This window comes from Xyrauchen texanus, chromosome 18 (genome assembly GCF_025860055.1).
Source record: "Xyrauchen texanus isolate HMW12.3.18 chromosome 18, RBS_HiC_50CHRs, whole genome shotgun sequence".
NCBI lineage: Eukaryota > Metazoa > Chordata > Actinopteri > Cypriniformes > Catostomidae > Xyrauchen > Xyrauchen texanus.
Window position 1 is genome coordinate 34,328,753 of NC_068293.1, and position 16,504 is coordinate 34,345,256.

General features: G+C 38.4%; 1 protein-coding gene across 1 annotated transcript in view; it reads left to right on the forward strand.

The window, feature by feature from the left end:
* Positions 1 to 15,846, forward strand: part of LOC127658544 (voltage-dependent L-type calcium channel subunit beta-4-like) — a 34,369-nt gene extending 18,523 nt beyond the window's left edge. Inside the window, exons 3-14 of the mRNA XM_052147891.1 lie at positions 6,550 to 6,666; positions 6,961 to 7,083; positions 7,198 to 7,325; positions 10,563 to 10,639; positions 10,904 to 10,923; positions 11,300 to 11,380; positions 12,724 to 12,782; positions 12,902 to 13,011; positions 13,154 to 13,305; positions 13,552 to 13,647; positions 14,426 to 14,611; positions 15,583 to 15,846. Of these exons, the coding sequence (XP_052003851.1) occupies positions 6,550 to 6,666; positions 6,961 to 7,083; positions 7,198 to 7,325; positions 10,563 to 10,639; positions 10,904 to 10,923; positions 11,300 to 11,380; positions 12,724 to 12,782; positions 12,902 to 13,011; positions 13,154 to 13,305; positions 13,552 to 13,647; positions 14,426 to 14,611; positions 15,583 to 15,846 (1,413 nt within the window). The remainder of the gene's footprint in view (positions 1 to 6,549; positions 6,667 to 6,960; positions 7,084 to 7,197; positions 7,326 to 10,562; positions 10,640 to 10,903; positions 10,924 to 11,299; positions 11,381 to 12,723; positions 12,783 to 12,901; positions 13,012 to 13,153; positions 13,306 to 13,551; positions 13,648 to 14,425; positions 14,612 to 15,582) is intronic.
* Positions 15,847 to 16,504: the final 658 nt, after the last annotated feature.

Here is a 16,504-nt window from a genome sequence, read left to right on the forward strand (position 1 = left end):
ATTGGGCATCGTTTAAATGCCACGGCCTACCTGAGCATTGTTTCTGACCATGTCCATCCCTTAATGGCCACCATGTACCCATCCTCTGATGGCTACTTCCAGCAGGATAATGCACCATGTCACAAAGCTCGAATCATTTCAAATTGGTTTCTTGAACATGACAATGAGTTCACTGTACTAAAATGGCCCCCACAGTCACCAGATCTCATCCCAATAGAGCATCTTTGGGATGTGGTGGAACGGGAGCTTCGTGCCCTGGATGTGCATCCCACAAATCTCCATCAACTGCAAGATGCTATCCTATCAATATGGGCCAACATTTCTAAAGAATGCTTTCAGCACCTTGTTGAATCAATGCCACGTAGAATTAAGGCAGTTCTGAAGGCGAAAGGGGGTCAAACACAGTATTAGTATGGTGTTCCTAATAATCCTTTAGGTGAGTGTACATCTGTTGTGTTATGAATTGTGGTCTGACACATTTCGGATCACAATGATGCACAAAATCGAGCTTGCGTAGCTAGAAGAATCTGTGTTCATGAACTTGCTTAGGCCCTAACTCTATCAAGATCCTAAATATATAAACATTATATAGGGGTAGTGAGGGAATACAATTACATTTCTGGATGTGTTTTTCTTATGAAAAATGCCATAATTTGTTTTATGGTTAATGCTAATCATAGTTTTACTTTTACCTTTGTTTACAATTATCTTATTGCAAATACAGTTAAAACTGTGGATAAAATGGAACGTTTCATCTGTGTCAAATCTTTTCAAATGCTCTCTGATTGTAAGGCTTTGCCTGTCTTCAAATGACTGTATTTTAATCAACAAGATCCTGATTAAAAGAAATCCATTTGGAAATACATTTTTAGTTGACGCACTAAAGTAGAAGATGTAAAATAACCATCACGATACAAATGTTTTTGTGAAACATCTAATGTGCATAAGAGTTTTGCACCTTGACTAGGGGAAAAATATTACATGATCTTGAAAAAATTTATTTTATGCAATACTTTTCAATAATTTGTACATAACTGGTTAAGTTAGGCTCATTCTGCAGGTTAATAGATTTCATCATGTGGTAATAAATAAACATCAACAAGATAATTTGAGTAAATGTAAATGTCTTGCCGCTAAGGCTGTGATGGCAGAGGTGCAGAAATAATTTCTGTGGGCATCCATGCTAAACCATGTGTTTGTGTGAGAAATTCGAATGTGCTCTGCACACTCTCTTGTGAAGGGGTTTTTCATCTCTTTCTCAAGTGTGCATTAGAAATTGCATTAAAAATGTCTCTCTTTTTTTATTTTAATCTTCAGCATTATTTGCAGTGACAGTAGGATAACAGTCAGAAAATGGCCAGGCCTGTGATTGATTAAATATGATAATTCACACAGTAAAAGTAAAACTTCATTTGATTGTCCAAGTCATTTTAGGTAGCTCTCATCTGTGGGATAGACTAGTGAAAATGTTATGTTGGTTTGATAATGTAAAAAGATTATGGGCCCTATTTCAAGAATGCTACAGTTCCTGGCAAATTTGCAGCAAATTGTCCATTGTTGACAAAGGTTTGTTGCAGGTTCACAACGAAAATAGAGCTTAGAGTGTGCACTCTTATAAAAATTTGATAAGACGTTGCCTAAAGTCTTTGTGTGTTGCACTGCACAAAGTGTGGAAACAAAAATAGAGGCTTAAATGGATAGTTTACCCAAAAATACAAATTCTGTAATTTACTCATCCTCATGTTATTTCAAACCCATATGACTTTCTATCTGCCATGGAATACAAAAGGATATGTTTGGCAGAATGTTAGCCTCATCATTCACTTTCAATTAATCTATTTTTGAGTAAAGAAAGAAATTCAGTAAATAAGTAAATGATAACAGAATTTGGAGTTGAAGTTGATACTTGAATATATGATTGAAATGTGCTGGCAGCCTGTAAAAGAGAAAATGTGCTATCATCTGTTGGGGAAATTTTCAAGTCCTGCACTCCACCATTTATCTCCATCCAACAGTTGGTATTGCTGAGTCGGCAGCATAGAGGAAGCAAACCAGCTGGCCACAGGATGTAATGTGTTCCTTATTGGAGTGATTGCCTGACTGCAAATTCTGTAAACACTTGTGTGTTAACTTGGCTTGCTCATCATACTATATTTGCAGTTCTATCCAATCTTAGAGGCTCACTAAAACTGATACCCATGGTGTCTGTAACAACATGAGAGTGATTAAATGACAACATTTTCATTTTTGGGCAAACTATCGATTCAAAGAAGAGATAACTTGTTCAGAGCATATATCTGATTTGATTGTGGAGTGCTATATGGATGCAGATGGTTACATCATTCAAAGAGAGGGACATTTTGTATTTCAAATGTATAGTAGAAGACAACCCAAGTAGGAACAAGACTGGTATATTGGATAATGAGAAGATGCAGTGAGGTTTGGTGAGGATGAATCACTGTGTCTTTGATGTCATCAGGAGCAGATGCAGAGCCTGTCACTTGACTCGCCTCATTGAACATCGCCTTATGTAACTCTGGTCACATGACCGTCCTAGGCATGGAGGTCTGTGATCTTTTGTGATGACCAAGAGTGAGGGCTTTATGAGGGAGTTATGATAGTCAAAGATTCAAGTCATAACACAAAACAATCAGTGTGATTTGAAAGCAGCAAAGCCTATAATTGGATAATTTTAGTCATCAAGTGGTCAGGTCTCTAGAGATGCTATGACTAAATTCGTCATTGATCTTGAATAAATTATCTTTCCTGCTGCAAAAGCCAGCATAGTTGGTCACCAGCATGCAGTTGGTTTTGGATGCTGGTATGCCAGTGTCCCATGCCTGGACCAACATGGAAATTCATCGGCTGATCTTCCCACAACAGTTGTTCTATCCTCATTTGCTAAGCAAGCCTACTTTAGACTTTGTTTACTTTACATTATTTTGCTATTTTTGGACCTTGCGCTCATTTTTATCTATTTTTGGATGTGCGTGCCTTTCTCAAATGTTTGGTATGTCTGTTTGTCTGACACCATTGCATGTCCATTAGTCAAATTCCTTTCTTCTGCCAATTGTTTTGCAATACAAGGGCCATCTCTTTGCAGCTTGGTGGTCATTGGTTTATAAGTGAGGGGGAGTTACTTTTCAGCTTTTGTGATAGTAATAACATCGGACTAGTTTAGCCAAGAGCAGGGCAACTAAGTAGTCCACCCCCACAAACACAAAGACAGAGAGGGAGTGCCAGAAAGTGAGACTGGCATCACCACTCAAACATTCTCAAGAGATGCTTTGTTTATTTTTCTTGATATCTGTAGGTTAAGCTCAGTTGGCAGCATATGTGGCTTGCAGTCGCTAACCTTCAGAAGTGTATTTTTACTTAATATATACAGTAGGAAATATCCATGTAAAATTAATATTTCCTACGGTAAATTCTTATTGGATGTGCAGCGTTCTAAACTGTCATAAAATGCTGATAACCTGCAACTATAAACAACCTAGGCGTATGCACTATATTACTTTGTGGAAGAATTTTTTTTCTCCCCGTTTTGTAACCAATTTGGAATGCCCAATTCCCAATGCGCTCTAGGTCCTCGTGGTGGCGTAGGGACTCGCCTAAATCTGGGTGGTAGAGGACGAATCTCAGTTGCCTCTGCGTCTGAGATGTCAATTCGCCCATCTTATCACATGGCTTGTTGAGCGTGAGACACAGTGCATGTGAAGGCTTCACGCTATTCTCTGCAGCATCCATGCACATCTCACCACGTGCCCCACCGAGAGCGAACCACATTATAGTGACCATGAGGAGGTTACCCTATGTGACTCTACCCACATGACCTGTCTGGAGTCATTCAGCACACCCTGGATTCGAGCTTGTGACTTCAGGGGTTGTAGTCAGCATCTTTATTCGCTGAGCTACCCAGGCCCCTTGCGGATTAATTAAATTTGAATATGAATAAGTGTAACTATTTATTGAACATGTTTTCAATTTTCAAATTGAAATTTTTCAGTTTTTTATCGTATTGCTAGTTTACTGTGGTGCAAAGCTTTGCCCCATTGACTTCAAAGAGATTGTTCACCCAAAAAAATTTATTCTGTCGTGTATTTTCCCTAATGTTGTTCCAATTCTGCATGACTTTTTCTCTTCAATGGAACACAAAAGTAGATGCTATGTAACATGGGGGCCTCGGTCACCATTTACTTTCAATGAATCTTTTTTTCCATGCAATGAATGTGAATGGTGACTATCTGTCAGCTGTCATTCTGCTTTGGTGTTCCATAAAAGAAAGAAAGTCATACAGGTTTGGAACAATATGAGGGTGAGTAAATAATAATCCTTGCCTAACCTCTTCGCTGGTGTTCGTGTTTCATGGCGTTGTAACACTCGATGGTGATCTTGCTGAGTTTTGATGACTATTAAATTCCACCATAAAAAGATGGCAAATTAGATTTTAAAAGTTCTGTCATAGCACATGTGCGTATGTGTGTGAGCGAGCAAGCGAGAGAGAGAGAGAGAGAGAGAGAGAGAGAGAGAGAGAGAGAGAGAGAGGGAGAGAGAGGCTGTGATGATGCACCGATCTGATCAACTCTGATTCAGGTTTTAGAAAATTACCATAAACATAATGAAATATTTTGATGTGCATTAAACTAAAGAGTCATATGTTGTATTTAATTAATCGCATGATTTCTGAGACCCCCTTAGACCCCCCCGTATTAAGTACTGTGACTATCCCGTTAAGTGCATTACTGGAAACACAATTTTTGTTTGTATTTACAAATGAATGAGGAATGAGTCAAAATGATTTGTAGTAATCGACAGCATGTTACATATGCTGTTGATGCAGCTTAACTTGTATTGAAAGGAACATTTCTTTAATTATTTGACTGTACAGTGCTTGCTGGTGTTGGAGTGGAGAAGGGATGTACAGGATCAGATGCTATCTGAATGTATTTCAGTGGTAAAGAGAATGCTAGGAAAGAGGATTATAGTGAATGTGTTCTTATGAGACAGAACTGCTGGGTTAATGAACTTTAAAGGAATTTGTTGGCTTTTAGCACAATTTTTTGATTAGGAGATCAAAGCACATGTTTACTCTTGCATTCAGCGTGTCTCTAACTCTGAATGAAGTGCCATTCTATTTTAGACAGACACCCCCATATCTCATCTCACATACATGGAGCTAATATCTAAGGTGTTTAACATCCATGATACATCGTAACAATTTGTCAGTATTTTCCTACCATTCAAGCAATTCTAAACAAAACTATAATATACTCTTTTATAGATTTTCTTTGTAATCATAACAATACTATATTTTTTATTTTCTAAAGGTCTGTTTTTTATGTGATGAAAAAAATATGTTGAGGTGATATGTAGTTAATAGGCTTTTATCTTTGCCTTCAGTTAAACAGCATAGCCAATAAAATAATTCATGCTTACCACATTCTCCTAGATAATGTGCACATGTGTCTATTTTAAGGCTTTTAGTGCTGTCAGGCTTTACACAAGAACATTGTTATTTTTTCAGGCCTTGAACATGAACTCGAACTTGAACTTGTGCTTGATGCATAACAGTGAACAATTAAATTCTGACTGTGTCAGTATTTAAGCAAGAGCATTTTTGTTTGGTGTAGCACACATCCACTATACATCACAGACCACACACATGCACTGATCCTGCATTTTTAATGTTGGGTAAAAACAAAAGTGGAATTTCTGGGATTGCATGTCTAATAACATTTGATAAAATCATTTTGGAAGTCTCTAAAAGTGAAGATGAAATCCAAATTCACACTATTTGCTTTTTTAATGAAAGATCCTTGTTATGTATGATTTATTGGTGCTATTAAAAATGTGAATGTTATTCCAAATTGGAAAAAGATGTTTGTCTCTGTAATATAATATCAAAATGCTTAAAATTATATTCGTCTTTGGCTGACATCAAGAAGTCCTCATATTTTTAACCCCTCCCATTAAACCACATGACTGATGGCTCCATTCTGGAATGTGATCTGCTCATGTGTCCTGATTCAATAAATTGCCGATAAAAGTCCCGCCCTACAATTTTTATGGTTGAATGTCCTGTTTTACTCTTAAACTCTTACTTTTTAAAGGCTGTTCTAATTCTCTGAAGTATGAATGGATCTCATGAATATTTTACCCCAAAATGTATATTTGTATTGTTAGCCGACCATTGTTTTTTTCTTCTTCACCATGCTGCTATGCAGATCAAATAGTTGTAGTCGATTTAAGACTTCACAAAATTTAATTAGTGCATTCCTTCTTTCCCATACTGCTCTCAGCCATTCCTCTCTTCGATCTTTTAACTTTAGCTGGGTGAAAATCCCAGTGAAATATAAATTAATATTGTCGTCATCGTAAGGGAAATGTGGTAAGCAGGGCATAAACAATGTACCAACATCTGATTATGGTATGAATTATTGGCAAACATTTTATATAATAAGACTTTTTAGGCATGCCATAATTCACTTACTTTAGGTTGTCTTTATAGAAATGACAGTATATAAACAAGAATTCCCGTTGTGTGTGCAGGGTTCGGCTGACTCCTACACTAGCAGGCCCTCTGACTCAGATGTCTCTCTTGATGAGGAGCAAGGAGGTCAGCAAGAGAAAGAGCAGCAGGCCACCATCCAGCTGGAAAGGGCAAAGGTCAGACAATCTTAACTAAATGTACCTATACTTAACTGACCAGTACCCAACTAAATTAAGTCTGTCTGTCTATCTATCTAAAGTAAATTCAATCCTTTTTAAATCTAATACACATTTTTGCCTCTTCTGTGTCATACAACTTTGTCCAAACCATTTCTAAATGATTTAGTTTCTAGAAAGGTTCACATTGATGTATCTCGTTACCCTCAAAGGTTCATATCTGTAGTAATTGTATACAGCACTGCTATATGGTTCATTCATGTGTATTTTCAATCAGTTTTAAATCTGTTTCAGGCCAAAGCGGTGGCTTTTGCCGTGAGGACAAATGTCACCTACTGTGGTGCTCTAGATGAGGATGTCCCTGTCGCTGGCACTGCCATTTCCTTTGATGCTAAAGACTTCCTTCACATAAAGGAGGTGAGGATGGTATAAGAATGCATTCATTTAATAACAGTCAATTTAGCCATCTTTATATATCAGAAGAGTTACTGACTTTAAACACAATCCTGTGTCTTCTGTGTTCTTTCACAGAAGTATAACAATGACTGGTGGATTGGACGACTGGTGAAGGAAGGTAGTGATATCGGCTTCATTCCCAGTCCTGTGAAACTGGAGAACATTCGCTTACAACAGGAGCAAAAAAGGAGCCGCTTCCATGGGTAAGTCTAAGAATAATCTAATATATAACCTTGCTGAAAATTAACCATCCTAAGATAGTTTGTTGGTCTTTGTTCAATTCAGCTTGACTAGCTGGTTTCCCAGTCTGGCCATGTTGGTCTTTAGTTGATCTATCTGGTTCCCCAACTATTTCCTGAGCAGTGGCAGCGATCAATGCATCAAGATAATCCAGCAATAAGTAATTTGTCCTTACTGAAAGCTAAAATGCTGCTTGGTGTGACAATCACAGCCAATCAAGACATGTTTGGACCTGTGTTGTGTCAGTGTGGCTGGAGCCCCCTAGTGCAAAACCCAATACATGCCGTGTCTCTCGTCGATTGTTGTGGTCATGCCTGGTTATGATGAAAAGATTCAAATGGACCTGTAATCGCTGGTGAAGATGTATAGAGTAAAGATTTATGAAGTAACTATTTGGCCAAATATATAAAATCTTTTCACTCTTTGAAACATATCCAATAGATGTATTCTGATATGTCTAAAGAAAAATAGTATTGAAAAATGAAATTGAGGTAGAAATCTGACATATCACTGCCATTACTGACAAGAAATTAGTGTCAAAAAGTAAATGAATAAAAACAGAGCTTCACATTCTCATGGTGGTTTCACATTTTTACCAACAAAATGAGTACTTCCTTTGGATTTTGGATTGTTCTTTTATTTTGAAAGACATTTGTATAACTTAAAATCAACATTATTTATCAAACAATAAATCAGAAGCTCAATGGTTCATGTAGTCATGTAGTTCTGGCACATTAGGTTAAATGGATTTGCCTTACTGTCCATAATGAAGCCCCCCCACACACACACACAGACACACAGACACTCACACACACACTCCCACTCCTGTACTATCTGACTAAGAAATAGAATGACAATTCTGAAATAATAATTGATGAAGCCTTTTTAAAATATAAAGGTGGAGGTGGAGGGATGCTGGTGAAGTCATCACCGGTGCGAGGGAAGCAGCCACCAATATATCCTTGGCATATGATTGTCAGGCCTAGATGAACAAGCTCCTCCCTTCCAAAACTTGCATTGGGAACTTTATTATATTGAAAGCCTTATAGTGCAATACATTTCCATAGTTTATTTTCAAATGCTACGTTTCAAAAGGTTTACAATTTTCTATACATCTATCATTGTTTGTATAAGCACCACCTTTCCATTTTGACACCATATTTATGTATGAGATGACATTTTGAAATTGGTGACATGTCCTTTCATACACTGAGCATTTGAATTGAATGTAGTTGTAGCGTTTTAGTCAATGAAATGACGCAAAATGATTTTGAAAGAGACATGCGGCATTCTCTCTTCACAACAGTGATCAGTAGTGTTGAGTCATGTAGTAGTCATACCTCACCACTTCAGCTGTTACTCTTAACTTGTCTAAAATAAATTGTTTAGGAACATTTTGTGTGTCCTTCCTTGAACAGAGAGAACAAATTTAGATTTGAAATTCTAATTTTATTTTGTAATCAAGCATGTCCTGTGAACCCATTAAAAACAACATATTTATACAGTGAGGAAAATAAGTATTTGAACACCCTGCTATTTTGCAAGTTCTCCCACTTTGAAATCATGGAGGGGTCTGAAATTGTCATCGTAGGTGCATGTCCACTGTGAGAGACATAATCTAAAAAAAAATCCAGAAATCACAATGTATGATTTTTTAACTATTTATTTGTATGATACAGCTGCAAATAAGTATTTGAACACCTGTCTATCAGCTAGAATTCTGACCCTCAAAGACCTGTTAGTCTGCCTTTAAAATGTCCACCTCCACTCCATTTATTATCCTAAATTAGATGCACCTATTTGAGGTTGTTAGCTGCATAAAGACACCTGTCCACCCCATACAATCAGTAAGAATCCAACTACTAACATGGCCAAGACCAAAGAGCTGTCCAAAGACACTAGAGACAAAATTGTACACCTCCACAAGGCTGGAAAGGGCTACAGGGAAATCGCCAAGCAGCTTTGTGAAAAAAGTTCCACTGTTGGAGCAATCATTAGAAAATGGAAGAAGCTAAACATGACTGTCAATCTCCCTTGGACTGGGGCTCCATGCAAGATCTCACCTCGTGGGGTCTCAATGATCCTAAGAAAGGTGAGAAATCAGCCCAGAACTACACGGGAGGAGCTGGTCAATGACCTAAAAAGAGCTGGGACCACCGTTTCCAAGGTTACTGTTGGTAATACACTAAGACGTCATGGTTTGAAATCATGCATGGCACGGAAGTTTCCCCTGCTTAAACCAGCACATGTCAAGGCCCGTCTTAAGTTTGCCAATGACCATTTGGATGATCCAGAGGAGTCATGGGAGAAAGTCATGTGGTCAGATGAGACCAAAATAGAACTTTTTGGTCATAATTCCACTAACCGTGTTTGGAGGAAGAAGAATGATGAGTACCATCCCAAGAACACCATCCCTACTGTGAAGCATGGGGGTGGTAGCATCATGCTTTGGGGGTGTTTTTCTGCACATGGGACAGGGCTGACTGCACTGTATTAAGGAGAGGATGACCGGGGCCATGTATTGCGAGATTTTGGGGAACAACCTCCTTCCCTCAGTTAGAGCATTGAAGATGGGTCGAGGCTGGGTCTTCCAACATGACAATGACCCGAAGCACACAGCCAGGATAACCAAGGAGTGGCTCTGTAAGAAGCATATCAAGGTTCTGGCGTGGCCTAGCCAGTCTCCAGACCTAAACCCAATAGAGAATCTTTGGAGGGAGCTCAAACTCCGTGTTTCTCAGCGACAGCCCAGAAACCTGACTGATCTAGAGAAGATCTGTGTGGAGGAGTGGGCCAAAATCCCTCCTGCAGTGTGTGCAAACCTGGTGAAAAACTACAGGCAACGTTTGACCTCTGTAATTGCAAACAAAGGTGACTGTACCAAATATTAACATTGATTTTCTCAGGTGTTCAAATACTTATTTGCAGCTGTATCATACCAATAAATATTTAAAAAATCATACATTGTGATTTCTGGATTTTCTTTTTTAGATTATGTCTCTCACAGTGGACATGCACCTACGATGACAATTTCAGACCCCTCCATGATTTCTAAGTGGGAGAACTTGCAAAATAGCAGGGTGTTCAAATACTTATTTTCCTCACTGTATATGCTACTAAAGTGCAATTACACTACTATTCCATGCTGAACTTAGCCCTTAATTAATGCTATGTTCTGTTCTTTGCTTGGCCCTTCACAGGAAGTCCAGTGGGAACTCCTCCTCCAGTCTAGGTGATGTGGTGTCAGGCACCTTTAAGCCCAACCCTCCTTCTGCAGGTCAGCATTAGCCTTCACCTTTCACAGAAGGATTCCAGTCTTTTTTTCTATAAATTTTCCAGAAAAAACACTAAGCTACGTCCACACTAATACATTTTCACACATTAACACATTATATTATATTACAATGTATGTGTGTGTGTGTGTGTGTGTGTTAGTTCTATAAAGAGTATTCATTATATTAAATTATTTTTGATATATTTGTTATTGTGGCTGAATAGTGCTTTAAAAATCTGCTTATATAATTCCTCTTTTCCATCACAGGAAAACAGAAACAGAAAGTGGTGAGTGCATTGTAATTCATTTGTAAATTCTATAAATTCTATTATATAACTGCAGTATATATGGGACTTCCCTAGAGGCCAGTAAGGTTATGATGGACTTTTGTTTTGAAATAAAGTTTTAGGGTTTTTACATGTCTCTGTTCCTGATTCTCTGCCTGATTGTTCTCAAGCTGTGTCTGTATCTGTACTCTATTATTTGAGTTTTGCAATAAAGGCTACATTTATGTCCTACAATCTCCACATCACCAGACTGCCTTCATTAAAGAGCCCTTACTCTTTCAGGCCACTGCATTGTTCATGTGGTGATCAGTGTGTGGCTATTGTAGTGCGTATAAACGGCATTCTTTTTTACAACTAAATCTCTATTATATTTTAGGCTGAGCACATTCCTCCATATGACGTGGTCCCCTCCATGAGGCCGGTGGTCTTAGTTGGCCCATCACTTAAGGGCTATGAGGTAGGCCTCCCCCAATTCCTATGGTGTGTGTGTGTGTGTGTGTGTGTGTGTCTGTGTGTGTGCGTGTGTGTGCGTGCATGCGTGTGTGTGTGTGTGTGTGTGTGTGTGTGTGTGATGGTAACCAGGGAATCACTTCTTCAGAAGCAAGTGAGAGGGTATGTCGGTTTGTCACTGAATAGCAGTCATCATCTCCACGCAGAGTTGCCAAGGCAACAACCTTCTGGGTACAACATGCCAGTCTGAAAAATGGAGCATGGTTTGAAATTAGAAACAGAGAGAGAAAAAATAAAAACATAAGCATAGTCCCAGAAATCAGTGTGACAAGTATAGATTAGCTACTAAGATGAGATCTCACGGCATGCAAACACTGAAGCATATACAGAATATCACAGCTAAACAGCTACAGTTACCATGATTGATCATTTAAGCTCATTATGTAACCATATATATTCTGTTGTTTTGCAAATATTATTTAAGAAATGTCTGCATTTTTTTTTTTATTGTCACAGTTATAGTGGAAAACTGGGATATTTACATGAGTTTACGACAGTTATTAGACTAAGCATTATGCAAAGGTTAATAAGACAGCTTTGAAAAGATATTAATGCTTCCATACTGGACTTCTGTAATTATTTTTGAAGTTGACTTAGTTGATAATATTTAAATTCTTGTGTGATTTTAAATAGTTTTATGAGAACCTATTACTGAGGTCTGGATCTTATGAGCTGAACTGTAATTAAAAAAAGGTCAAACAAGTCATTAAAGGAATAGTTCACCCAAAAATAATATATATAAAAAATTATCTGTCATCATTTACTTACCCTCATTTGCTTCAAACCCAGTTCTTCTGCTGGAGAGCACAAATGTAGATGTTAGGCAAAATGTCCTTGCTGCTATTTTCCATACAATGAAGGTGGACGATGAACCACTCTGCCAAGATCAAAAATGTATCATAAAAATTAGAATGACCGTGAATGAGATATTAGCAAAGGGAAAAGAGCTAACAACAACATATCTATCTTTAGAAGACTTGTAATGTAGAGCACTAAATTTATAGTGCTTCTTTGGCCTTTTTGAAGCTTAATGGTGTAAATCACCATGTATTTTCATTGTATGAAATAAGAGCAGCTCAGCTGCAAAATGTCTCCATTTGTGTTCCACGGAAGAAAGAAAGTCATGCAGGTTTGGAACAACAAGAGGTGAGTAAATTATGACATAATAATTTTCATTTTTGTCACTACTAAAGTAAAATAGATATTTCTCACTTTTTCTCAATAATTCTTTCTCTACTTTTTGCTCATAATTGTGTTTTTACTCTCCTGTCCTCCTGGTTTTGAACACAGGTTACAGATATGATGCAGAAAGCGCTTTTTGACTTCCTGAAACACAGGTTTGAAGGCAGGTGAGATCATTAGCTTTACCATAGATGTCTACTAGATAGAACTACTGTTGTTGATCAGGCAAACCTTTCCTGTCCATGTGGTAGAGGGTGATGTCACAACATTTATCTCACAATTTCAGGATATCAATCACAAGAGTAACTGCAGACATCTCTTTAGCCAAGAGATCTGTGCTGAATAACCCCAGTAAGAGAGCCATCATCGACAGATCCAACACCAGATCCAACTTAGGTGTGTCTTGTGGCTAAAAATTGTTTAATGGTTATTGAGTATTTTCTAACTAGTTTAATTAATGTTACTCATTTACTACATCTGATTCAGCATACTTCAAAGGTCGACACTTAATCTCTGTAATTATTTCTCTTTGTAACAGCTGAGGTTCAGAGCGAGATAGAGCGGATCTTTGAATTGGCCAGATCACTTCAGCTGGTTGTACTGGATGCAGATACAATCAACCATCCGGCACAGCTCATCAAGACCTCTTTAGCACCCATTATCATACATGTCAAAGTGTCTTCTCCAAAGGTAACAAAGTCATTGATAAAAACTCCTTTAAAATGTTCTTCTTGTCTTACCAGTGTCTTTGCAAATCACTTACAGTACCTTTATTGCCTTATCTATTTTATTTGAAAGACATATTAAAGGAATCTAACAATACCTCTATCAGGCAAATTATGTTATTGTCTCTTTTCTTAATAGTGTTTATTTAATTGTGTGTGTGTGTGTGTGTGTGTGTGTGTGTGTGTGTGTGTGGTGTGTGCCCGCTGACAGGTATTGCAGCGGCTAATCAAATCACGAGGGAAGTCTCAGAGCAAGCATTTAAATGTACAACTGGTCGCAGCAGACAAATTAGCTCAGTGTCCTCCAGTGAGTATCCAGAATAAACAAACACCATCAAGATTTCGAGTCAACATGAAACACCATTCACAACCAATTTTACAGTGACACTTTGTTAACATGACAACATTAGTTAATGTAAACCAACAATGAACACTACTTGTTCGGCATTCATTAAACAACATATAATCAACATAAAACAACATAACTTCAACATATAATAATACATTTTTTCATTAAAAGTTGTATTTGTTAACATTAGTTAATGCACTATGAACTAACTATTTTATTTTGTATTATTATTTTATTATTTTTTTATACCCAATTTTGGAATGCCCAATTCCCACTACTTACTATGTCCTCGTGGTGGCGTGGTTACTCACCTCAATCCGGGTGATGGAGGACAAGTCTCAATTGCCTCCACTTCTGAGACAGTCAATCCGCGCATCTTATCACATGGCTCGCTGTGCATGACACTGAAAAGACTCACAGCATGTGAAAGCTCACGCTACTCTCCGCGATCCACGCATAACTTACCACGCGCCCCATTGAGAGCGAGAACCACTTAATTGCAACCACGAGGAGATTACCCCATGTTACTCTACCCTCCCTAGCAACCGGGCCAAATTGGTTGCTTAGGAGTCTTGGCTGGAGTCACTCAGCACACCCTGGTGGTGGTGGTCAGCGTCAATACTTGCTGAGCTACCCAGGCCTACTATTAATAGGAAAGTGAATGGGGTGCCTTTTTTATTCATTTTGACTTTAACCTTTCTATAAACATTTGCTACTACTGTCTGCCTCACTCCAGGAAATGTTTGATGTTATTTTGGATGAGAACCAGCTTGAGGATGCATGTGAACACCTGGCTGAGTACCTAGAGGCCTACTGGCGTGCAACTCACATGTCCCTCAGCACTCCTCTCAACCCTCTGCTGGGCCACAACCTGGGCTCCACTGTACTGTCTTCATATCCCACAGCCATCTCTGGACTACAGGTGAGCAAGGGCTTTGAGCTCAGTCAGAGCATCTGATTTCAGTATGCCATTGGCTTAAAATATGAGTTTGCTCTGCAGAAAAGACCAGCTAGACAAGCTTGAATTTCCATTAGTTGTTATAGCTGATTTGATGCTGGTCTAGTTGGTAGACCGTGCAGTTCATCAGCAAACCTTAGCTGATAAAGCTGGTCAACCAGTATGATCTTTGTGATGATACTGGTTGTCCAAGTAATTCTTGCTTGTTAAAGATCCCATGAAATCAAAATTTGAGAATTGAGGCTTTTAGTCCATGTCTTTTGGCTTTAGATGCATCTAAATGCTAGTATACCCCTAAAAGTTGATAAAATTATCTTTTAGCAGATATACGCATTTAAAATATTGATGGCTCAATATTGGGCGTTTCCAGATTTTTGTCTTATAAAATGCTCTCTAGAATGAGTTGTCCCACTAATACCACCTTCTTTTGAAAATCAATGGCATGTAGCAAATCATGGTTCACATTTGTAAGCTAAATAATACTTGTTAAATACTTGTTTAGCTTAATATGCTAATACAATGATAGATAGATATGTGATGCTACTTTTGTGAAGAGTTCAACACAAACATGTTTTCTTTCCAAGAACTTTTGTCTCTTTAATTCCTTACGTTTAGTCATTTAATGCACTGCTGCTACAGCCACCAAAGCGCCACTTGGGTACAAGTTCACTCCATTCAATACATTTCAAGACTGTCGAACGTCAAATCCTCTGCTCTGGGAAATGTTCCAGTTATTATGCATAATCCATAGGTTTAATTTGGAACACCAGCGTACTAGTATCTAAAACACAACATACTGTGTCCTGTCACCAACAATGCAGGCCTTTTTGTTTAACATGATTGTTTTTCAGGAAACATATTAAAATGTCATATTTGGATTGCACTATACTGGCTTTTCTGCTAATACTGGTGTAATACTGGTGTACTTTCAACAGAGCCAAAGAAATAAAAACAGCAATCACATCACTGACCATTCTCCAGTGGAAAGGCACAGCTTGATGACCTCTGATGAAAACTACCACAACAAAGAACGGCAAAACAAGAGTCACAACCGCCTGTCCTCCTGCTCCCAGCAAAGTCGTGACCACTACCCTCTGGTAGAGGAGGATTACCAAGATCCCTATCAGGATGCATACAAACCTCACCGCAACAGAGAATCCCCTGAGGGCTACATTAACGACTCACGGCATAGACTCTGAATTAATATCCGAGAGCTGTGTGGTAACACATGTAATTGTGTAAGCCCTTTCCCAAAAATGCAGTTCAATCCAGGTCCCTTCCCATGGACTGTCTCAACTAAAAGCTAAATCTGAGCAACCTGGTCCGTCTAGGTAAGGCTGCTATTTGCAGCCCTTGCATATCTTTTATGTAAGGCAGTTGGAGAATTGAGGTGCAGATATTTATCTGCAGTGGTTAAGAATAGATGTTATCTTGAAGGAGTGAAAACTATAGTACAGGGTGACCATTTCTGGTCTATAATTTCTCGTATTTCAGGCTTAGGCCCAAGGTCTAATTCTTCACAGAGTTTGCAGCATTCTCTATATTTGCAGGACTTGATGTGGTGGCATGCTGATTTTCACTTTGAACTAGTGCTGGGATGCAGAAATGCTCAACAGTGGCAGCAGCCAATCAGCATAGAGCCTTTTTGCACGATCGCAGTAGCCAATGGAAGCAGAGTGTTGTGTATTCACTGTTTGTTTATTTCTGTTTTGGTCTTTATTTTGGATGTTCTTGTCCTTTGCCCAGAGGTACAGAGCAGGAAAACATCATACGTGCCATAATATCCAAAATATTTCTTTGACCTCTCTCTATTTCCCTATCTATGAAGAAAATTAAGCCTTTTTAGAACTAATAGAA